The sequence below is a fragment of the Callospermophilus lateralis genome, chromosome 8 (assembly GCF_048772815.1).
Source record: "Callospermophilus lateralis isolate mCalLat2 chromosome 8, mCalLat2.hap1, whole genome shotgun sequence".
NCBI classification, from domain to species: domain Eukaryota; kingdom Metazoa; phylum Chordata; class Mammalia; order Rodentia; family Sciuridae; genus Callospermophilus; species Callospermophilus lateralis.
In genome coordinates, this window is record NC_135312.1 from 54,151,527 (window position 1) to 54,176,772 (window position 25,246).

The 25,246-nt window shown below is 35.9% G+C and overlaps 1 protein-coding gene across 3 annotated transcripts in view; it reads left to right on the forward strand.

Moving 5' to 3' along the window:
- Positions 1–25,246, forward strand: part of Slc4a4 (solute carrier family 4 member 4) — a 327,804-nt gene that overhangs the window by 286,589 nt on the left and 15,969 nt on the right. For all 3 annotated transcript variants that reach the window (XM_076865382.2, XM_076865383.2, XM_076865381.2), the window contains exons 18-20: positions 1,607–1,768; positions 16,298–16,476; positions 17,595–17,667. In XM_076865382.2, the coding sequence (XP_076721497.1) occupies positions 1,607–1,768; positions 16,298–16,476; positions 17,595–17,667 (414 nt within the window). The remainder of the gene's footprint in view (positions 1–1,606; positions 1,769–16,297; positions 16,477–17,594; positions 17,668–25,246) is intronic.

Sequence of the window (25,246 nt, forward strand, 5' to 3'; positions counted from 1 at the left end):
GCAAGGTTCATATTGAATTGATCTTTATTTTAAAGTAATGGATAACATTATAGACCCAGCCTCATATTTTTAGAATATTTTAAAATACCTGAATTATTTTCATATACTTTATCATCTTGATCCATGCAATAATTCTAGGAAGTGTGCAACATAAGTAACATCATTGTTATTTTATAAAGTTGAGATTGAAGCTCATGAAAAATAAGTAAAATGTCCATGGTTAACCAGTGGTATCAAGGATTGAAGTTAAAACTAAAGCTCAGGACTCCTAATTCAATTTTCGTAGTATCTAACTACCTGCCAAACACATTTGTATATAATGTGAATTTTAACTATTACAAAAAAGAATAAGAATTATTTATTTTGCAAACTTATTGGTATATCCAGGTATACTGGACAAAAACTACATTTTAGCCATTACTAAATATGTCACTAGCTAATTTTCTGTTTTAAGTCTCTTACCTATTTTCTAGAATAATCTTTACTCTCTGCACTGTTGAGATCGTATATGTGCTAAGAAATATTAAATTGATTGCAGTTTTAGTATAATAACAATTCAATGAAGAAGGGATATATATGGTGCAGCAAACAATATTTTTGGCATTATCTGCCATCACATATTTATCAGCAAAGATAAGTTCTCATTCATTCAACCATTAATTCAATATTCATTAAATGTTAGCTTTGAGCTAGACTTTATATGGGGGATTTAAAATGCATTAATGAGCAAGACAAAGTACCTTCCCTTATGAACTCACAACTTGTTAAATGTGGGAAACATGGATACATTCAGTGATAGAGTTATGAGCAAGGGTGTCTAAAGATAGAAATAGCCTCAGAAAAAATGTGAGACTTTCTTCATTGATAGAAAACCTGGAGAAAATAATTCATAAGACAGTATTCTAGTTCATTTCATTATTTTAATTGTTTAAAATAAGGAAGTATAGGAAATTTTTTTCTGAAATAGACATGTATGATCTGACAGAAAATAGACCGAGAACTGGAAAAAATGACCTTTTTTTTCCTTTCAGTTTTCTGTGATATGTATAAGGATTTAAGTAGTTCTTCTAGATCAATTTTAAATATGAAATGAAAGATTAGGGTGTTTAATTTAGTTCAATTACAAAATATTTAAAGCTTTTTATATATGATGAAGCTATTATAATTTGTTAGTAGTAAAAACAACTTCATTATAATTGCTAAAACCCAAGAGCAAAACTCATGATGATTCTATAAGTTCTTCATTATAATTGCTAAAACCCAAGAACAAAACTCATGATGATTCTACCTTTTTACTGAATATTATATTTGGGGTTGTCTCCTGGATTCCTATAAAATTTAAATCACTTTTTCTATCTTGAGTCCTTATCTGAAATCACCCCAAGTCCATACAATGGTATCCCCTGCTTTCCCAACAACCCATATTCTTTCTTTGCTGCCTTTAAACAAAACCTTTAAAATAAAATTCTTTAGAAAGACTTTTGGTAAAAAAATTTCCTTTATCCAGCCTGGTTTGTATATATATCCTCCACTGATTTTTTTTTTCCACTAAGCAGTATGTAGTAACTTGATATTGTTTTGAAAAATATTCTCTTTCTACTTTTAGCCAACAAGTCCAAACCGAGGATGGTTTGTCCCACCGTTTGGAGGGAACCCTTGGTGGGTTTACCTTGCTGCTGCCATCCCTGCTTTGTTGGTCACCATTCTGATTTTCATGGACCAACAGATCACAGCTGTGATTGTAAATAGAAAAGAGCATAAACTCAAGGTAAGTGCCCATAATAATGGTTATCTGCCTCCTACAGTTTTTGTGGTGCTTGATAACACTTATTGATTCAAAAATCAAGAGAGCTTTCTTGGGAGTTAAACCATAGCCAATGTTCCTTAAGACTTTACAGTCATAGAACCCCTTGAATTGACATAGGTCCTCAATATAACTCTTTAGGGAGAATCATTTAAATCAGAAAGTAGTGTTTCAAATTATGTTTTAGTCACTACCAAAGAGTGACAACGATGACAGTCCTTAGCCAGAGTCATCCTACTTCAAGTTTTAATGTGATAACTGCCTGTAGTGAAGATGGTGTCATTTAAAGATTTAGTGAACATCTACTGAGAACCTGCTCTGTATTACTCTGTTAAACCAACTCAAAATTATTCTTTTTTTTTTTTTCATTAAAAAAATTTTTAGGTGTTGGGAATGTAGCTCAGTGGTACAGTACTTTTCTGTTATACATATAACCCTAGGAATCTCTAGGAGCACACAAACACACACACACACACACACACACACACACACACAATTGTACATAGTTATTGGTTTCAGTGTGGTAATTTGGTATGTATATATCCTGCTGAGTGATCAAATCAGAGTAATTATCATTTCCATCTCTTTAAACATTTATCATTTCTTTGTGTTGGGAATCTTCAAAGTTTTATTCTTAAAGATTATTCAGGTAGTTCATGTTTATAAGCTTTTGGTAAACATTTATATTTTTTGTCTTCCCACATTTGTCTCAGAATGTTACTGACCATCAAGTATGGAGAAATATGCTTTATTTTGTACATTCTAGCTTTTTTTAAAATTAGTTACTAACTTTGTCATGAGTCTAAGAAAAGAAAATGCATTAGTTGTCTAGGATATCTTTCATGAGAACTGCCTAAAATGTTCTTATAATATCCATCTCATGATTTCTTTAGGCCATGAAAGATTTCAAAAATGCCATTTGGGGAAGTGAGATATGAATAATAACTCTAATAAGAGCTCTAATTTGGTGGATGACTATTATGAGTCAGGCCATGTTCTAATCACTTTATGTTATATATTAATTCATTAACTTTTTTCATAACTACCAAATAAGGGAAGCATAAAAATGCATTAAAATCAGTCACCCAGAATCAGGAGAGGAAATTATAATGAATTGAATTCAACAGAGAAGATGTAGTAGAAGGAGAAATACAAAAAATGAAAAAGAATTATTTGACTATGGAAACCCACTGGGTGGAGAAATAAGAAAGATGAGGAGTGTTATGATAAACTTTCCAGTTAGAACTTAGATCACAGTGAAAAGGAGTTAATCCCATAATAAGAAGACTAGGAGAAGAAGAAAACTAAGAGCTTGGGGCAAAGAGGAGAGAAGTCTAGATTTTGAAAGTTTGGGGAGAGAGAAATCTGAGAGCGATGAGCTGATCCAAAGTGTGCAGCTAGCTCCTAAAGCACACTGGAGAGGACATTGGGGTGTTGGGAGTCCAGGGTGTTGAAAGTCTCATTTGCATCAGTGTTGATATCATTGGACAGCACGGAGAGTGGTCAAGAGGAAGATCCTGGAATAGATACTGAAGTCATAAGGCAGGTATGTACTGATGTACCTGTCCTGGACATAAGCACATTTAGTGATATGGAATGTTAGAAGGAAGCAGAACTTGGGCTTTAAGAGAAGAGAGATAGTTTGTGGAATCATGAAAATAAGTAACATATACACTACCTGATATAGGAAGTTAGAATAGTAGACTTCCACTAAAAAAAAGAAACATCTTCAGGGAATCATGGTACAAAAGGAAAATACTGGTGTTCAGTTATGATCAAAGAAAAGGTTGAGAATTCGTTTGGAAACTTAGATTAAAATGACTCTCCTTCTACCCTTTGCCATAAGCAAATACTGTCCTGCCTTGAGATAATTTTAATTCTAAGCTTGTTGTTTAGCTGCTTATGTATTTATTATGCCTTGCCCACAACTGGCAGTCGGGACATAATTCATATGTTCACTGAATGCCTTGTTACAGTGCCTGGCTCTCTACCTCATATTATTCTAAGCAAAGGTATTCATTCTAGGGGCAATTAGTAAACAGGATGAGGGCAATTCTTTTGTCTTACCGTCTTGTTTTCTGTTGCTCAGGATTTTATGCCTGTGTTTGTTGTTCTTTAGGAAAATGATTTTTTAGAAAAATCAGTAAATTACTTTTTGACATTTTATCACCCAGTGAGTTTCAAAAATTGTTTTTAAATTACAAGGTTATTAAGGGCCATGAAATTCTTCTGTACCTTAACAATTCAGCTGTTATGGGGGAAAATAACAGAAGATGGTATCTTTTCTTTATGAAGATCTTCTTGCATTTCTATTTTTCTTTTTTGGACTAGTCTCCTTTAGACTGAACTATCTCCTATATACAGTATTTACCTACCAGGACTTAAAAACTTTTCCCCAATTTAGTATCGTGAGGTACTAAATTCACTCATTTTTGTTTGACTAAGATGTTTTTGTTTCACCCTCATTTGGAAAGGTAGCTCTGGATAAGTGATTTTATGTTGAGATATTTCACTACTTAAAAGCTATTTTTCGTTATTTTTGACTTCCATAAAAGTGGTATGTTGCTATAATTTTCATTGCTTTATAAATAATCTGTCTTTTCTTTTTGGCAATCTATGATTACTTTGAATCTGTGAAAACTTTGTTTTAGAGTTTCACTACTATTTGTATAGGCATAGGTTTTATTATATGTTGGATTTATTTAGTTTATTGAATCCAAAGATTAGCATCTTTTATCATTTATAGAATTTTGTATATCTTTGACCCATTCAAATTCTAATACATCCTTCTAGAATTCTACATTAAAGATGAATTACATATTTCCATCTTGTTCTCCATGTCTGTTAATCTGTTTTATAAATATTTCCCATTCTTGGTTCTCTCTATATTTTAGGTGTTTTTTTCAGGTCTTTCTTTTAACTAATTCCTTTGTTGTTGTTTTTGATTCCATTCTACTACTAAACAAGTCCATTTAGTCTTTTCTTTCAAGAATTATACTTTTTTAATTTTTAAACTTTAAGCATTCTCTTTTGCTCTTTTCCATGTCATTCTGGTTTTATGTTTTTTTTTGTTTTTTAAGAATTGTACTTTCTTATTTTTAGAATTTCTCTTTTGTTCTTTTCTATGTCTTTCTGGCCAATATTGATAGTTCCAGACTTTCTTATTATTCCTCTGTATACTCTTTTATTTATCTTATGTATTTATTAAATGGACTATTTTTGCAGGTTTGATTGTAAACTTTGTTTTTTTGGCTGATCCTTGTTCCTGGTCCCTTTCTTCCTCATGTATTGTGTGTAGTTGTTTTTTGTTGTTTTAAGTTGTGGCTAATATTCCTATGCCTATGTTTTCAAAGTCCATTAAACAAGCAAATGTTCAATTTGTGGCTTCCAGAGAAGATTTTATTTGCTTTTGAAAGGCATATTCAAGTCCTACCAACCTTTTTTTTGTTATTTGTTGTTATTTAATAACAAATAAACAAATTTGTTATTATGAAAAATTTCAAACATACATAAAAAAGTAGAATGGTAAAATAACCAAAAATACTTATCACTCCACATCAATAATTATCTACTTGTGGCCAATATTGTATCATCTGAGGCTCCATCTTCTCAACAGTCTTTAAAATACTTTGAAGTAAGTCTAGACAGCATGCCATAGTATCCAGAAGTTTTAAGGAATATGTATTTCTACAGATCTCTTTTTAAAAACATGACCACTATACCATCATCAGCTAAAAAATTAACAAAATTCCTTAATATCATCAAATATGTGGCCAATATTAAATTTTTAAAAGCATCATAATTATATAATAAGCTTTCAATATATAATTTATTTAAGTCAGGATCCAGATAAAGTTTTACCTCCATTTAAAATCCTTTAAAAACTTTAATCTATAGGTTTTTCCCTATGTCTGTTTGGTTTCTGTTTGTTCATTTTCCCATGGAATTTATTTGTTGAGAGCAAAGCAAGTTGGTTGTTATTCTCTTTATCTTGCTGTATAACAAGCCACCTGACAGTTTGTTCTCTGCCTTAAAAGAACAAAAAGCCAATGTGTTGTCTTCTCTTGTGTTTCTTTGAGTGGACTGAGCCCTGTAGGATGGCTCTTGCTCAAAGTCTGCATCGTAGTCGAGGTGGCAGCATGAACTGGTGTCATCTGAAAGCTTGACTGGCTGACTGTACAAGATGGCTCCGCCACTCACTCAGGACTCCTAGTCTAACACCTTGATGTTTCTTAGCTGTCTGCCTCTGTCTGTATATATATTTATACACATATATATATGTGATATGTGTGTGTGTTCCTCCCAGCCACTCCCACGACATGGCATCCCACCCTGCAGGGCCTTTCCATGTATGCAGAGCTTCTCTCACTGCAGACCTGGGTTATTTGCACTTGTGTTACATGGCAACTGACTTCCAAGGGTTAAGAAGGGGAAGAAACTAGGCAGTTTTAATGTTTACACCTGCACCTGGCACAGATTTGCTGCTTTACTTTGCCATAGTCAACTGGTCAAATAGTCCCAGGGGCAGCCTCCATTCCGGGAGGCAGGGAAAGAATCCACCTCAAGATGGGGGAATGGCAAGTTCACATTGTAGGAAAGCATATGAGAGAGGAGGTATTCCTCAGCCATTTTTGGAAAGTAAAATCTGCCACATTTGTACTGAAAAATTTTGTTATAGTCTAGATCTTGGTGACTGTTTCCTCCTTCAGTCTTCTGTATTTCCTGTAAATCGTCATTGGATATAGAAGCTTGATGAGATATAAAATTGATATTATATATCCATCATCAATGTATCTACCTATAACAGTGTGTGTGTGTGTGTGTGTGTGTGTGTGTGTGAGAGAGAGAGAGAGAGAGAGAGAGAGAGAGAGAGAGACAGAGAGAGAGAGAGAGAGAGAGAGACATACACACATACACTAAGACCAGGTCCATTTTAAACTACATTTTTGGCTTGGGGTTTCCTAGGTCACTGATGTAGTATGAATGACAGCCCCAAATGTAAGTACAGATTAATGGATTGTCCCTAAAGATTTTTTTTTCTTTTCTTTTGGCATTATACCCCATGGCATGGCTGAGAGAGGCATGTATCTACACTGATTTTCTCTGCATTCCCCTCCCCCCTAATTGGCCAAGTGATAGGCTGTTTTTTAGAGAATCCCAATTTTATTTTGGGTGGTGTCTTCATCTCTATCCTTTTCCCTATAACCCTAGGATTGGTTTCTGTCATTAGAGTTCAGACAGTCATTCTGACTCAGGCCTTAAATCCCCAAGGATTGACACAGTCTCTTGGGGCTGTTGAAGCTCTGGGGCTTAATGACCCTATGGATTTTGTCTTTCCTGATGCTGTTTTTTGGTTTGTCTTTTGTCATTGTCTCTAAATTGTTCTCTTCCCTGTAGATAAACCATGGTTTTTATTTTTGGTACCAGGGATTGAACCCAGGGATATTAAACTGCTGAACCACATCCCTAGTCCTTTTTAAATTTTTATTTTTATTTTTGAGACAGGGTCTTGCTAAGTTTCTTAGGGAGTCACTAGGTGCTGAAGCTGGCTTCAAACTTGTGACCCTCCTGCTTCGGCTTCCTAAACCGCTGGAAGCAAATGCCACCATGCCTGGCAAGCCAGGGTTTTAAAGGTTATTTTTCTGTGACTTTTTTGAACATTTTAAAATGTTCTCTATTGCGAAGGATTTTGGTGTTGATTTAGTTCACCAAAGGCAAAAAATGGATATTGACCAATACATTTTCATTCCAAAAACAAAATTAGAAATCAATTCTTAATTTTAATCTTCATTTGGTTAGATATGTTATGTACCTTTAAAACTATTCTCTTCTTCAGAGAAAACATTAAACAATTGAGTTGTATTAGCATTTGCCTCTAAAAGTAAGAGTTGAGTGTATAAAAATAACTTTTCATCCCTCTTGAGATTGGTTATTTGAAACCATTCTTTTGCATAGAGATAGCTATAGAATAAGTGCCCGTCTTTTGTCACAAATCTGATGATACCAGTGGACATTTCATGAGGAATCAAAGGCTTTTCGCTCAGGAAATTGTTTTGTTCACAATTTGTTAGGAAATGGGAGCTGTGGAATATGAAAATCAGAGATTCTAACTGCTATGAAATTGATGCAAAAGAGAAACCTGAAACAGTGAGAGAGATGGAGGCATTGTGATATTAAAAGCAGTGTGTTTTTGGGTGGCATTTGCTTTGGCTCTGTGTCAAGTGGCTCTGGCTGTCTGCTCTGCTTGGGATGGGATCCACCTTTCCACTCTGCTGAACAGCTCTGTATTGATGTAGGAACGCCAAGGTGCTTGGCTATTTTTTTTTTTTTCCTGGCCATCATTTGGTTAGTTATGCCCTGCATTATCCCTGCATAGTGCGCAATACCAAGGTTCAGCAAGGTCACGACTTCCCCAAGGTCGATCACTGAGTTACTGCAGAGGTCGGAGCAGAGTCAGGTTCAGACTACAAAGCCAGAGACACTTTTCGCAAGGAAAATTATTTCTAGAGTATCGTAGTTTGGGTTTTGGAGGGATAAATCATTTAGGTATCTAAAATTAGATATTGTATAGTTGTAGATAATAGGTAATTTTCTCTGATTTCTTTTATGGCAAAGCCTTTCATTGGAATGTGTGATTTTTTTTTTCCCTACCTTGCTCTGTCTTTATTTTTTTTCTCCATTCCTACTTTCATAACATTGGATCCAGTTCTCTTATTTCATGGTTTGATTTTTTAATAGTTAAGTCATGAGTTATTACCAGACTCCCTTGCTTTATTCCAAGCATTAAATTTTTAATTTTAAAATATATATTTTTTATTTGTTGTAATCAGTTATACATGACAGTAGAGTGCTTACACAAATGGAGCACATTTTCATTTCTCTTATTATACACAAAGTAGAGTCACACCATTTGTGTCTTCATACATGTATCTAGGGTAATGATGCACGTCTTATTCCACCATCTTTCCTACCCCCATATCCCTTTTCTCCCTCCCCTTTGCCCAATCCAAAGTTCCTCCACTTGTCCCATGCACCGTCCCCCACCCCATTATGGATTCGTGTCCACTTATCAGAGAAAATATTTTGGGGATTGGCTTATTTGGCTTAGCATGATATTCTCCAACTCCATCCACTTACCTGAAAATGCTATACTTTTATTCTCTTTTAGTGCTGAGTCATAGTCCGTTGTATATATATACCAGAGTTTCTTTATCCATTCATCTGTAGAAGGGCATCTAGGTTGGTTCCATGGTTTGGTTATTGTGAATTGTGCTGCTATAAACATTGATGTGATCAAGCATTAATTTTTTAAAAGTGCTGTTTTTGTATGCACATTTTAAACCTTTGCACCTTGACCCTGCAAAACTTTGCTCCTTGAAGAATGCCATTTACCCTAGCCTGGGATTTAAAGCACTATGACATGACTCCAACCTAAATTTAAAGTGATTTTCTCCAGATACTAACTAGGGGGCTGATCATAAGACCTGTTAGTTTCTCCTCAAATATGACAGTTTCTTCTGCTAGGTATTATGACTGAAAATCTCTTTTCTCCACCTTTCATTGATTGCTACTTATCAAAAGCTTCATCCTTAAGATCCTCCAAACATAACACCTCTCAGTGGAGCCTTTCTTTACCCTTAGTGTAATTTATATTGCTCTTGCTTATTTTTTTTCCTGTTGTATTTATATAATCCTGTGGCACTGGTCACAGGATCCCTTTTATAATATTTACTCTGTTAAATTATCCTCATTTTTGTTTTCAAGGTAGTGACTAAAATTTGTTCTTCTTTTTTAGCTCTTTAGTGGCCCATCATAATTTCATATGGTAGACTCAACACATAGATGTAACTGAAGATTTTTATTACTTTTGGTCACATGGTTCTCAAAGTTGTTACACTGTTTGAGATGGGTGATAACTGAAAAACGCGCACACTGGTCCCCAGGTCTCAAAACTGAGTGCCTATCTAGTTTAAAACCCTATAGGAATGGCATCATTGTAGAGAGCATTTGTGAGTTCACTGTAGGCATAATTAAACTCTTCAGCCTCTGCACTTTTTGTTGTTTTTTTTTTCCCCAAATCTGTGGGAATATCTACTTAGAGTACATTATAATTTTCACACAAAGTCTGAGTCCTCTCATCTGATTGTGTCCCCCTTCGTGGGAGGTTCTATGTCATGGCTCTTAGTATCTCCATAAACCAGCGTGTTATCTGGATCATGGTGTGCTCCAGGCATGAATGTTTATTCTCCGTCTCTGCATGCATGTGTACCGCTCCTGACCTCTCCGTTGTTATCATCTTTGTACCAGATGGACACTTTAGCCTGCTAGCCTAATCGTCTTCTCTTGCAGATTTTTATTTCTGTGGATGAATTCCTAAATTTTGCTCTGTATTAGCAGAGCATATACAATTTCAAAGGGAAATAAAATTTTACTTTTTATCCTTGTACTTAAAATAATCTCTAGTTTCAGAAAATAAAACGTCCTTTGGGTTTATATTCACAAAGATAAGGATGGATGCTTTTAGTCTTTAAAGTACGTACTTAACCTTTTGAGCATTTATTGAGTGCTTGCTATGTACTGAACACTTGTGTTAAGTGTTGAGGGTGAAAACAGTTCTGCATTTTGTTTGTGACTTGAAGAAATTTTATGGACCTCCCTTGTGTAGCAACTATGTCTGCTACCAAGATTAGAATTGATCATGCCTTCCTTTATGCCCTGTATCTTACACATATACTGAATCATTTATCTTCATGTCTGACTTCAACCTAATAATAAGCATTCCCTGTATAACCAGGTATCCTGTCTTATTTATTGTTTTATCTAACATAGGCCTAGCACAGAATAGGTTTTCAATAAATGTTTATTAAATATTAGTTTTCCATGCAAAGAGCTACTGCAAAGGCCCAGGGTGGGAGAAGCATGACATATTGAGGAACAAATAACAGGCTAGAAGGACTCATGGTTCAAGATGAGGTCAGAGGTGGGGTCAAGTCACAAATAACAAAGTTTCATAACTTCAGCATTGTTGTCAATTTGACTAATTCCTCATTGGTGGTAGCTGTCCTCCATGTTGTTGGCTTTTTAGCAGCATCTTTGGCCTCTAGCCAGGGGATGCCAGTTGCACCTTCTTCCCCAAGTTGTGACAACTAAAAATGTCTCCAGACATTGCCAGAAGTTCCCAGGGGAGAGAGGGCTACAAAATAGTCCTAGGAAGAACAACCATATAGAATCTTAACAGAGGATGTAATGGTGTTTAATTTTTATGCAAAGGGAAACAGGAAGCCAGAGAGGTTTGGGGGCAGGGGAATGCCACATAATGATTTAGTTTTTTAAGATTAATCTGTGGGGAAAGTGGGTTGTCAGGATGAAGAGTAAAGTGGGGGCTTCATGGTGAGAACAGTGTTGAGTGCTGAAGGCTCTTGGGTGGTATGGAAGACGAAGAGGGGAGTTCAAGTTGGACTTGAAGTGGGGAAATGGATTTAAACCCAGGCTGAGGAGGATGGGAGGGCAGTTTGAAGCATGGCTTTTAGAAGGGAACTGGTGCAGAATGTGCAAGGCACAGTTAGGGAATGCAGAGTTTTAGGCTCCTCACGGGTACCCCATATGGTCCTAGATACAGGAGCCTCAGCATGGTAAGCGAGGCTGGGTCTACACCTCACTGCTGACCTCCCTGCTCAACCTCACCCTGGGGTGGATAGCGTCAGAACAGCTTTTTGGACTCTCCCACTGACAGCAGTAAGATGTATGGGAGAAGTGGATGGAAAGAGGCTGCTGTATAATCCTGGAGAGAAGTTATGAGAATCTGAAAAAGTTAGTGGCAATGAGGAGAGGTAAAGAACATAAAGAAGTTTCATGTGTTATTTTTGAAAAAAGCTATTATCTATATTTCTTGCAATGTTCTTTTGCAAAAACTGGGCTAGGATTTCAATGTTATTTTCATTTCATTCAAATCTAGCCATTCAGGTCCTTTTAGCTAACCAGGATGTTTTTGGAATAGCTTATTTTTATACATATATAAATTGTTTTGCAGGAACAACTTCTCTCACAAGCATTTGGCTTCTGAGGTAGGTCTTCATGGCAATAGTTCAGGGCACCAGGGACTTTGAAGTATAGCTTTTACCATTCTTTCCAACAAATATGTCTCCAGAGTCTGATGTATGTAGGATACTGTATTAAACATGATAAGCCTTGACAAGTTTGCATCAAAATTTGGTCAATGAAGTTACTGCTTTTCCCTCTTTGGACTCAGTCTCCTTAAAATCTCTCCTTTCGGCCCATGGTCTTTCCCCAGTGCTGTAACTGCAGTTTAAACTACTTCATCTCAGTACTGATTATGGCAGTATTCCCAGGTCTGCCCTTTGCCTCCAATCTTGACCACTTCTGATACACCCTCTGTAAGCCAACAGAGCCATCCTTCTAAATCAAAATCTCATATCACTTGGCCAGGAAAGCAAAGTGATTTATCATCGTGTGTGTGCAGGCCTTACAGGAGGAGGCATGCTGACGAGAATGAGCCACTGTGTGGCTGAATGGGAGAGGAGAGTTGAGCCTGGAGAGGCAGGTAGAGGTAGAGGTGGACCAGGCGGGACATTCAGGTCATCATGATCATCCCTTCTTAAGAATGGCAAGATGTCTCAGCATTGTTGAAAGGAAGGAAGACTTTGGAGGCAGTGGTATCAAGGGGTACAGAGTAATTATGTCTATGATTACTTCATCCCCAAACTTTTATTTATTCTGGTGATTATATATAGTTATCTTTGTGTTCTACTATCTGAAATTCTTATTTCATCCTTCTTAGTATTATGTTGTCCTTTTGTGCTCGTCTTTAGTACACCTAACTAAGACCTGTTTTAGTTGAAATAGAGAAAGCATCAAGATAGCTCAGGGTAGCGTGCATAACTTTTTCTGTAATGGCCATTCTTTTGACCCATTGATCTGGCCAATATGTACATCCTTATCATAAGTTCTTTGGTAATAGGATTTTGGAATTCTGTTTAATAAATACTATGTTATTACATAGTATTTATTAGACAGAATTTTATATGGACTTTGGTGTTTTAGTCTAAATAGGGATTGAAATTATGTGATATTTCCAACTATTATCCTCCCTGGAGCCCCCAGATGTTTCACATATCTATCAGTTAACAATAAAGTTTTCTCTTTCTTTTCAATGGCCAATTAATAATTCATAGCTGCTATCAGGCAAATATATATGTAGTATTTATCATTCTGTTTTTAAAATAAACCTTTATTGAGAATCACCTCTTCATCATGCATTCTGCTAAGGTGTTCAGAATACAGAGGGGAAAAACAGACACAGTCTAGGTCCCCATGTTACTTAAAGTTTACTATAAAAAATAGATAAATGCACATACAATTAAAAAAGATAGTTTGAGTGCTGTGCTAGAGGAAGACATAAAATGAAAAATAGGGGAACATAAAGGAGAATCTCTAACCAGTGACTCATTCATCTCATCTAGGCTGAGGCAGAAAAAACTATTGGAAAAAGTGAAAGCTAATTTAAGTCTTAAGGATAGATAGGACAAAACCAAGGAAAAGAAGGAAAATTAGAGTTCTATGTAGAAGAGGCTGTGTGGGCAGAAATACAAAAGGCTTTAGTTAGTGAAACACATTTGAGGAATTGTATGAGGTTGAAAGTGGTGGTGGTGTAGGATTCAGGCAGGAGAGAGGTGAGAGAGGAAGCTATAGATATTGGTATATATTGACTGTTGCTATATGACAGATGTGCAGGCAAAAGGGAGCAAATCCTAGGGCTCCACCTCCAAGCACAGCTGAAATCTAGCCATCTTCACTGCCATAAGTTTGGTTCTAAACATCACAATCTCTTGCATGGGTTATGGCAATCGCCTCCTATCTAGTCTTTCTGTCCTGACTCTGCTCAATTTGCAGCCAGAATGTTTAGAACACTAGCAAATCATGTCACTCCTCCACTGAAGACAGTCCAATCATACTCAGTGTACAAGTCCAAGCTCTTATAACTCTACTTAGTACATTTTAAGATACTATATAGATTATTTATTTGGGTTGTTTATAGTCTCCTATTGTAGAATAGAAGGGCCATGAAGCCAGGGAATTTTGTCTGTTTTATTCACAGATGTGTTACCAACAGCTCACAAATAGGCCTGGGTCTAAGTTGGCAGTCAGTATTTGTTGAAAGAATGAATGACTGAGATCCCAGATATATCATGATGTTCATCTCATTCGTCATCATGGAATAAGTTTGTTCCAGTTCATCTGAATCACATGTGCCTCCTTTACCCCTCCCTGACCCAGTTTAATAGATAAAGATAGATAAATGCCATCCACAGAACTGAAATGAACTGCTTTTATAGATACATCTTAACCTGTTTTTTGTTCTCATCCAAACCTGCACTAGATGACCATGTGCCTTTCTTTCTTGTGTCAGCTCCTCTTTCCTGCTATGAGTTCTCTGGGAATATGATTAGATCCATGTGTGCAAGCCAGAGGTGAAATCTTGGCATTTCAGTGAAAGGAGAATGGTGTTCTGTCAAACTGTAACGGGATCTGAATGATAACAGTCACCAGGATCCTGGTGTAAATCACATTCTCATTTTTGAAAGCCAGCCTCTCCTCTCTCCGTCCCCCTCTGCCTCTCGGTTCTGTTGCCTCCATGCTGTGAAAATGGACTGCTCTATTTTCTCAGGCTCCATAGGGGTATTAAGCATCTGATTTCTTCATAAATAGAGCAGAGAAATATAACCATACAATAACATTGTGAACACATTTAACAATATTGATTTAGGGAGTAAAAGAGCTAGACCTTTTGTTACATTGTCTGCTCTTCCAGTCAGTAAATGTTATTGTGACCATTGAGTGATGTTTCAAACCAGCCTATTCTGTTAAGAGGGTATTAATTAGGTTAATGATGTCGAGTAATAGGTTGTTAAGCAATTATTTTTATATATCATGAGAGGTAAGCAATGGTCCTCCATGTACCATCTCAGGTTGTTTTGGATCTTTAGTCTACATATGCTCAATATTGTGTAGATGAACAGCGTACTGATAAACACTATGGGGAGAGAAGGCAAAATGCTTGTTTTTTCCCCCTATATTTATTTTTTATTGGTGTATTATAGTTGTACAGATTGATGAGATTTGTTGTAACATATTCATATATGCACACAATATAACAATATAATTTGGCCAATATCACTCCTCAGAATTTTCTCCCTCCCCTCTTCCTACCTCACACTCTTTGTTTCCTTTCCTCAGCTGGCCTCCCTTTGATTTTTAAGAGATCCACCTTCACCTTTGTTTTCCTTTTTCTTCTCTAGCCTCCATTTATGAGAGAAAACATAGAGCCTTTAAACTTCTGAGTTTGACTTATTTTGCTTAACATGACAGTCTCTAGTTCCACCCATTTTCCTGCAAATGCCATAATTTCATTTTTCTTTATGGCTGAATAAAACTCCATTATGTATATGTATCACATTTTATTTGTTCATTCATCCATTGGCAGACACCTAGGCTGGTTCCATAATTGGGCTGTTTTGAATGTGTTGAAGTAAACATGAGTAAATGTGTCTCACTGTAGTAAGAATTCTTTAGGATAAATACCAAGAAGTGGTATAGCTAGGTCATATGGTGGTTCCATGCCTAGTCTTTTAAGAAGCCTCCATTCTGATTTCCATATTAATTGTACTAATTTATGTCCCATCAGCAATGTCAAAGTGTTCCCTTTTCTCTACATTCTGTCCAGTATTCATTATTATTTGTATTCTTAATTACTGCCATTTTGACTGGATTAAGATGAAATCTCAGAGTAGTTTTGATTTGCATTTCCCTAATTGCTAATGATGGTGAATGAATATGTTGGCCCCAAATGCCTATTTTTAAGGCACCTGTCATGCTTTTGTGAACAGCAACAACCAATACCAGTCCTGCTACTAACTCCATTTATTGAGCTCCTACTGTGTAACAGCTACCTACATTTAAGTATCTACAAAGTGCTTTGCTGCTGGTACTTCATAGAACAGTACTATTAACTCTTCAAAGTAGGCACAATATCTCCATTTTCTGAATATGAAATTCTGATTTTCTTTTTTGACATAGCTTTTTACTCTTTTTTCCTATTATAGAAACCATGCCAATTAGTGATAATTTATATCTTATGCTTTATACCACAGTACAGAACACGATGGTCAGCCATAAATCTAAGCAAATACTAAGTGAAGCTGTGACTTAAATCTTTAAGTTAAACAATTATTCAAAGCTATAATAGAGGAGATGACTGCTATGGCAGCTGTAGCAGGTGGCCAGTTTTAGTTGCTAGGAGAACTGCCTTTATAAGAAAGATAAAGTTTCTTCCCTTAATGAGCTGCCCTTCAAGTTGATACTCTCCTCAAGTAAAATGAATCAGTTTCTTTTTGTAATCTTAATTCCTATCTGGTAATGCAAATAGATAGCGAATACAAATGTTTTTCCATGTGGTTTTGTTATCTCTTTCTACAGAAAGGAGCTGGGTATCACCTGGATCTCTTCTGGGTGGCCATTCTCATGGTGGTGTGCTCCTTCATGGCTCTTCCTTGGTATGTGGCCGCTACTGTCATCTCCATTGCTCACATCGACAGTTTGAAGATGGAGACAGAGACGTCTGCACCTGGAGAACAACCAAAGTTTCTAGGAGTGAGGTGTGTTAAATCAGAGGAGAGTGGCTCAACAAAAGACGCTGTGCACACGTCTGTGTGTCAATCAAAAGGAAATGGGCAGATTTGGAGGAGACAGAACTGATGATGATTAATTTATTTATAATTTTATTTTTGTTCTAGCAAGGATTAACTTTTCATCAGAAAGGGAGTTTTCAATGTTTTTTTTTAGTTAATTTCTTATGATATATAAATTTCCTTTGATTAACAAAAAAGCATAAAAACACAAACAAGTCATTCATTTTTATCAACATGCAGGTGATTTAGGTGCTGCAGTACTCACTGAATCTCAGTTGTGTGTAAAGGCCCCCAAATGCTTGTGTCTACTTATGATTTTTAAAATTCAGTAAAGGAAAGGAATTTTTATTTTCCAACTCATTTTCTGTCCCCAAAAGCACTGAGAAACTTTGACTTCCAGCTGTTCAATTCAGGTAGCCATGAAGAGTGGTAGTAGAAGACCTTTATACTCTGTTGGATGCTTTTTGCAGCAAACTATGCTCATAAGTGCCTGAGTGGATAGCTCACACCACAGAGCCATCATTTCCCACGCCTCAACAGTGGGTGATTCTTTCTTGGGGATGGAGTGGGGGAGGGGAGTGTTGGATGAGAATCATATTGGTTAAAAAGTACTTTTGTTGTTGCAGATTTAGAAATTAGACTGGTGTGATTTATTGCACTCATGAAATTTCCCTGAGCTGTTTGTTAATTAGAATGTGGGACAATGTAATATCTGTCTCCTATGAAAGAAGGTGTAATTACACAAGAGGACAAGTTGTTTAAAAAATAAGGGCTTCAAAGAGGCCAGTAATTGATGGACCAGGAGAAAGTGATTTTTCTTTCTTGATTCTAAAAGGAGCAAAAAGCTTTAGCAGAATCATTTCTTTCTTTGTGAATTCAAATCACATTTTGTAATAGTCTTAAGAGATTTCTTATAGATGTATTGAGCTCATATGATATCCTTTAGGTAATTATATGATGTCAACATCTTTGCTATTTTGCTGAACATGAGTTTGGTCAATGTTTTGTCTTTTTTGAAGATGCAAAGACAAGAGCATGTTTATGAAAATGAGAAGTAGATTGATAATCTTTTGATTTGGTTTCAGGGAACAAAGAGTCACTGGAACCCTTGTGTTTATTCTGACTGGTCTATCAGTCTTTATGGCTCCCATCTTGAAGGTAAATATGTGAAATACTTCTTACTCTTTCTCAGAACACTGACAGATAATTGGACATGTGAAGAGTAAAATATTTGCAAGGTTCATATTAGTTTTATAAAACACTGAAGCAGAGATCAGGTAGCCAAAAAAAAAAAAAAGCATATCTTGATTTTCAGTTAACCAGTATTTTTCAGTTATTCAGTTGAACTATATAAAATGCCCAATATTGAAACTTTCTAACCTATCAGAATGGCAGTTTCACACAGTTCAACCTGACTGATCCATACACATACTCAATTTTTCCTTGTCTTCCTGTCTATTCTTTCTTTCATAACCCCTATTTACTTGTACCTACATAACCCCCATTTACTTGTACCTAAAGCCTTTCTTCTCTCTCCATTAGACTTCTGGATATGATGCTGTGAGTGGTTCAGAATGGTCATTTTCAGTTTTTTCTCCCATTCTTAATTATTGCTGTGTTTCTATTTTCTTTGAATCAGAAGGCCTAATTTAGGTCCTCCAAGGGAAATGAAGGTAAACTTACTGATTTGTAATTAGAAAACTGTGGAAATGAACTTTCAAAGAAGAAAAATTAGTTGGTAGATCAAGTTAGGAGTCCACACATACATTTGATTGAGGGGATGGATATCTGCCTACATAGATAAATTTAAACTGATATATGAAAGCCTACTTCAGAGCAGAAGTAGCAGAAGTAGGACCAAAGAAGAAGGTTAATAAATTCCTGCCTGTAAATCTTCCAATTTTCTTTTATGACACAGCTTTTTATTTTTTTCCTATTATAGAAACAATGCCAATTAATGATGATTTATATCTTATGCTTTATACCACAGTACAGAACATTATAATCAGCCATAGATCTATTAAGTATAAACAACAGTATCTTTAGTAACAATATCTATTAACAATATGTTTCAAATTTTTTTCCTGAAATTTAAAAATTTTTAGCAACTTTAAATTTTAAGGTTTTAAAAAAGTTCTCAATTGTACAAATAACGGATAGAACATTCTTCTAAGGAATTCAAACAATATACAAGTATACAGATAGAGAAAAAAAGAGCCTCATTTCTCTCAGATTAGCAAATTTTATGTCCGTAACCAACCAGATGAATTTTAAGAAAGTAGAATTCTAATACCTAAACTTATAAGACTACCTTTGCCTTTGGGGAGTTTAGACTAATGCATATATTGGATACAAAATACGTCGTAAACTGTTAAATATTTAATTATCCATCTTATGTCCTTGGTTTCCACAATGTCAGTTGTCTGATTGAATCAATTTCTGACTAGATGCCTGTTTCTCAGGTAACACATGGGGAGCTAAGATTAAAAATAAACTTAGAGAAATTATTTCTGGTTATGTACAGAGGACCTTAAAAGACTAAGGACTTAGCTTCTTTGTAAAGAGAGGGAAATCTGTTGTTACTTTTTCTGATGCAAAGCAAGGTACAATACAAAGTAGGCTTGAAGGTGTGGTCAGGTTCACAGCATCGAGTCCTCTGCAAGACAGAATGCATTCTGTTCCTGTGTCCCCCTGTAGACACCAGCAGACCTACTGGTGGAAATACCTAATGGCAGCTCTGCCTCCCAGGCAGTGAGACCTCATCTGGAGAGATCATCTTAAGAGTTCATTGTGGGTCATTAGGACCCTAGGTTGTGGGAGGCTCTCCTTTGAATGCATTTCTCCAGGCTTATAGAAAGTGGGCTTATAAGACCCAGTGCTTGTGCCTTGTCACCAATGAAGGAAATAGAAACATTTTCCATCAGTCTAGATTTACTCATCACCACCCAATCTCCCATTTTATCTTTTTATTTCTATATGATTTATATATGTATAAAATCCTAATTAGGAAAGCCAGATATTTTTAAAAGTCCCTTTTAAAAAATGTGTGTTATAGTAAACTGGCTTTAATCCTGGAGGTCCTGTTTGTTGAGTAATCATATGTGATTCTAAAGGGACCTGGAGAATAGATACTATGTGAATTGTTATTTTAAGGAAAATTTGCAGAACTCACAATGCCTCTTCCTATTTTCTCACCCTGCACCCAGATATGGCTGTAGAGGAGTTAAAGCTGCTTTACAATGTGCTTTACAACGATTCCTTTTGCCCCTGATATGCAAAGCCCCTTAGTATCTACAAGAAGAGATTAGAATGCAGAGAAAGAAGTGAGAAATGTAGGGACCAGTGAACATGAGCTTGCTTTTCCTTTGGCCTTGCTTAAATAGTCCATGCCTTGGTCACCCTCATTCTGCCACTAGTATCCATGGTTGTGTTATTTTCATCTGGTGACTTTGGGTTAACTCAAAAGATCATTGTAAGAATCAGTGAAAACAGGAGTTCAGTAAGCATTTTTGTCGTGTAGGGTTTTGTCAAAAATGTGGAAAGTGAAACCATTTTGTCAACATAGCTTATAACATATTTAGAAGGTAGTTTACAGCAAATATAGGAAAACCTTCAGAAACCACAAGGACAAAATAGTCAAGCATTGGCAACTGAGATTTCTTACTTGAGCAAGTCAGGCTGTTCCCTACTTCAGGAGTCATGTCTCTGGAAAAAAATTTCCAACTAATTTCAGATCACATGCTCTTCTTAGCACTGAAGCTTGGGGAGGTATGTGGGTATGTGCACTTATCAGAGGTCTCTTGTTAGATCATTTAAAAAGTCAATACAGGAAGAAGCAGTTGTTGAGGGTACAGTTTAACCAAAACCTAAGTTAGAACTCAGGAAAAGTCTCGATTAATAATTAACCTCAGAATTCACACAAAAAGTGGTGTTAGGGGTTACCTCTGAGTAGGGTACCTTTTTTCTTCCTCCATGTGACCATGTTTCTTAAAGAAGCAGGTGACAGCTTCAGAGAATAGTTTTACTTAATAGTCTGTCTTTGAAAGGTAGATCAAATGAATGAGAACAAGAGAAATGTGTGACTTTCACTTTTCAAAAGGAAGTGGCTGAACCCCTTCCCTGCCCAACTCCTTATTTCCCTCACAAGTTTAATGGTCTCTGATGAGCTTAGCAATTTTCTCTCATGCATTAAGCAGTATAGGTGGTTGCCCCCCCCCGCCTGCTTATGCAAGCTTACTTTGAACATGAAGTTTATGACCTCTGTTTTGATCTGTGTGCCGAAATCTGCCTTTTATGTGGAAGAATGTAAGGAATTATAGTGCACCAGCTTTAAGTTCATGAAGAAACCCCCTTGACCATTGCCAGCTACAGTCATTCATGCCTCAAAGTACTGAATCTCACCATGCATTCAGTACAGAACTGCTGGGAAGCAAGAATAACTGGCTTCCCAGGCTGGTTGAATGATTTCCGCTGTGTTTCTGCAGTGGAAATATTGCCTTTTAACTGCTAGTATTCTGTATGGGGAAGTGAGGGGAGACTAAAGGGCAGCGAAAAGATGAAAGGCAGTTCCTTGAGCTTACTTTTCCCATTTTTTTTTTTTGGCAAGCTTCAAGAAATAAAGATCAAATGAAGTTCACTGCTACTTCGGTTGCTTTTGCTTGAATTAGTTTATCTTTAACATGAGGAGTGGCCAAAATTTATCTTTAAGATTTGTTTAGTGTTCTGAAGTGTGGAAGATAGCATTTAGTTTGTACTTGGCAGATATTTGTCCAGACCCTACAATATGTCATACTGTGCTCTGTACCAGGGCAACAGAGATGATGATGGTGATGATGAGGACCACAGTAGTTACTATTTATTGAGTTTATCATTGAATTAAGGGCTCAGCATAGATTTTTAAAATTTAGTCCTCCAGTGACACCAAAAAAAAAAAGATACTACTAATTATTTTGCAGATTGGAAAATTTATGAATAAACTACTGGGTCACAAAGTTTTTAATGATAGAATCAAGATTTGAACTTAGTTCTGACACCAAAGCCCAATCTCATAACCCTCATGATTTGTCACCTTTTAAAATAAATCATGGTACTTGTCCTCACAGAACTCGTTCACTCTCGTTTTCCATGAGATGATCTTCCCCAGCTTCTTTGATCCAATTTCTAATCCTATGTGGAGAAAAAACACAGCATTTCCACAAACTCCTCGTCAGGCCTCATTCCAGCTTCTTCAATTATTAGGGACCAGGGTTCAAGTCAGCACCTTCTTTAGCAGCTTAAGGTTTTTTAAGGCTTAGGGGATTGATGATATTATTTTAATAACATGTTTTAAAGATGGTTGTTAGAATTCACAGGGTAATGTAGTAAAGTTTAAATAAAGCAGGGCTTCAGGTATGACCTTTCAGTCATCCTTCTGGCCCATTACTTAGCTCCCAGTCACCCCTATCTCTCAGATCCCAGTGAGAGCTGTGCTTAGCAATTTCAGGCTCATTGACTTTGTCAGTCAAGATCATGTTAATGATGACATCAATACCACATTTATTGAGTATCTACTATGAACCATGCCCTGGACTAGATCTTTTCTGCTATGTAATCTCTATCATAGCCACTTTCTAGATGAGGATACTGAGGATAAGAGAAGTTAATAATTTTTTTCTGAGTTACACAGACAGTAGCTAGAAATCAAACCCAGGTCCGTCTGACTTCTATACCTATGTTCTTTATCAGAGTCTCACTCTGGGTTCTACACACACACACAGACCCTTACATTGCTCTCACTCCTGTCATGAATTCTGTGTTAGAAAACTACAGTCTCCCCTTATTAGTCAACTTTCTCTTTTCACATTTTTCTTTCTGAGAATGTTCTAGCACTATCAATAAATCAAAGGTATAGAACTACATTTACCAGAAATTGAAAATTTGACATGACATGATCTGAATATATTAAATCTTTGACTTCATCTCCAGTTTACTAATCTATCTGGTTATAGGATCAATCACTTAATTTTTCATTCTTCATGTTTATTGAATGTAATACTATTTTATAATTATTCCTATTACCTCTCTGGGTGTGATTAATATATCATTTTCTTTGCATAATTTTGTCACTTGGAAATTCTTGATTTGCCTATAATCCTATTGTACCTTGTGTTTTTATATTTTATGTCCTCCTGTCTATCTTTGTAAAAATGTATACCTATGACTATGTATGTCATCCTGATTTAACTTAAGAGGTGGGGTTCCACCACTTGCTCCCTGTTTCTACCACGTAGTTCTTGCAAACATCTGGGTTGCATAGTCTACTGCTTTTAAAGGCAATGGAAAAGCAAACTCTTTCCCACCACCATTAATTAAAGAAATTATTATTAAGATCATATATGCTCATTAAAAACACACACACATTAAAAACTTATTCTTCTTTTACTCCTTTTGTGATGAAGGATTCTAGTATGATTAATTTTTCAAGAATGACCTTCTTATGTGAACTCATGAACCAAATTCAATAAAAAATATTTTCTAACACAATAATTCTGTCAAGTTCCATCAAGAGTTCTATACTGGCATATTTTTATTAAGATATTGTAAAAATATGACAAATTTCATAAGACATTTGTATTATATTGAAGTTGACCAAAAATCTACTTCATAGCTTTCCTTCCCAACAAAAGTGTATTTCAAAAAAATATTTATTTCTAAACCTATATTCCTGCCCACATCTATGTCATTATGTGTTAATGATACCTTCTGATTTTATTTTGTGATAAATTTGATCATATCTATAATTATAAATTATAATTATGATTACAAATTCAGAGGGAACAGACATAAGGTCCAAGACACAATTTTCCTTCCTTTTGATGTTGAACCACAGTAGAGAAAATATTTAGCTAAGCTCAGGTAAGGAGTGAAGTTTAGGCCAGGAATGGACTCTTGGAGACACTTTTTACTCATGCTAGAAAAATGATTTACCAGGATTAAAAAAACCCTAAGAATTCTAACTAGTTTTTCATTAATGAACTATTTTTTCCTTTTCCCCTTTTGTTTTTCTTCCCTTCCTCTCAAAATTAAAAGTGAAATAATAGAAAAATCATCATATTCTAAGGAAAATGGAAGATTCTTTAAAAATGAGTTAAAGCAATAAAGTGGTCTCTGTTTTTTATTTATTTATTTTTGGTAAGTGTATGCAGAATTGTAAGGGATAGAAACACTCATATTCTAAAAGAATAGAGGCTTGTGTGCCAGCTTGGGTGACTTGAACGTGCTATGTCCACCTCTCTGTGGAGACTGCTGGGTATGACAGCAGCCTGGCTTCCCCTCATCAGCACGTCTTTCCCACCCCCTTCAGCATTTCAGGTCATTGTTTTTGTTTTCGTTTCTGAGCTCAAGATCAAGATTAGTTATGTTAAAATTGTCAATCCTTTTAAAAAGAAGCATTTGCTATTTTATAGAAATAAATATTTATTCCATAGAAATTCAACCATTCTACGACTAACCAGTAACAAAGATTGTCATGACCTGTTTTAGTATTCACTAGTTCTCTAATGGTGGCTTAAGGATCTCTTGAGACAGAACTTCACTAGGCAGTCATAAGAAAGGAGGCTAGGGCTGGAGTGGGGAGGGACTCATTAGTAAAGTGCTTGTCTAGAATGTGAAAGACTGTGAGATCAATCCCCACCACTGGAAAGAAAGAGAGAGCAATGTTTGCAGGTCCCTGGATTCAGTTCCCAGCTACTGGAAAGAGGCTGCTAGGAATTATGAAATTATGCTTTACTTAATACATGCAGTAGTTCTTCAAAAATTACTCAACAGTCATTCCATTTTTTCTGATTACAGTCGCTTCCTTTGTATGCATTTGGTAAGACTGGCCTTAATTGACTTTCGGTTTTAATATTTTAGCTTTGAAAAATCCTGAAATTGCTTGAACTTCTTTTCAGAATCTCATGTTGACAACCTTTTGTTGTCCTGAGGAAAGCCTTCCCGGAATCAGAATCATGCTTGATGCGTTCACATTTCGCAGGTCTAGGAAGAGGTGAAATGTACAGACTTCACATTAGAATTTCTCATTATTAAAACACTTTGTATTAATGTAAAAGATTTTTTGCTGAACAATGCATGAAGATGTATTAATTGAATTTTAAAAGATGAGTATTAATCCATGCATGTAATTAATTGCTTCCAGATGCTCCACACTCCTTTTAAGCCATGTTCTCATTAGTTCATCCTCTTAATATTCCTGAGAAGAAAGGGACAGTTGTTTGATGTTTATTTTATTGAAAGAGGCATTTACCCACCAAGTTGATACCATTTAGCAAAAATTGTACAGGAAAAAATCAGCAGAGTGTGATGTTATGGAAGGATCTTGGTCTCCAGAGTGAGGCCACTTGCTCCCTGTTTCTACCTCATAGTCCTTACAAGCATCAGGGTTGCACAGTCTACTGCTTTTAAAGGCAAAGGAAAAACCAAACTCTTTCCTGCCACCATTAATTAAAGAAATTATTATTAAGGTCACATATGCTCATTAAAAACACACACACATTAAGTGAAAGTTGAAAGTCCCCTTCATCATCCTTCATTTATTTCTAGTACAAAGAGTGTAGAAGTTTATCAACAGAGGAAGAAAGAACACTTATTAGAGGTCACTATGTTACAATATCCTGTCTTTGAGCCTTTTTATTTAAATTATTCCCTCTAGTGTTTATGTTATTGTTGCTTTTAACCTTTATCCATTTTTTTCCTTCTC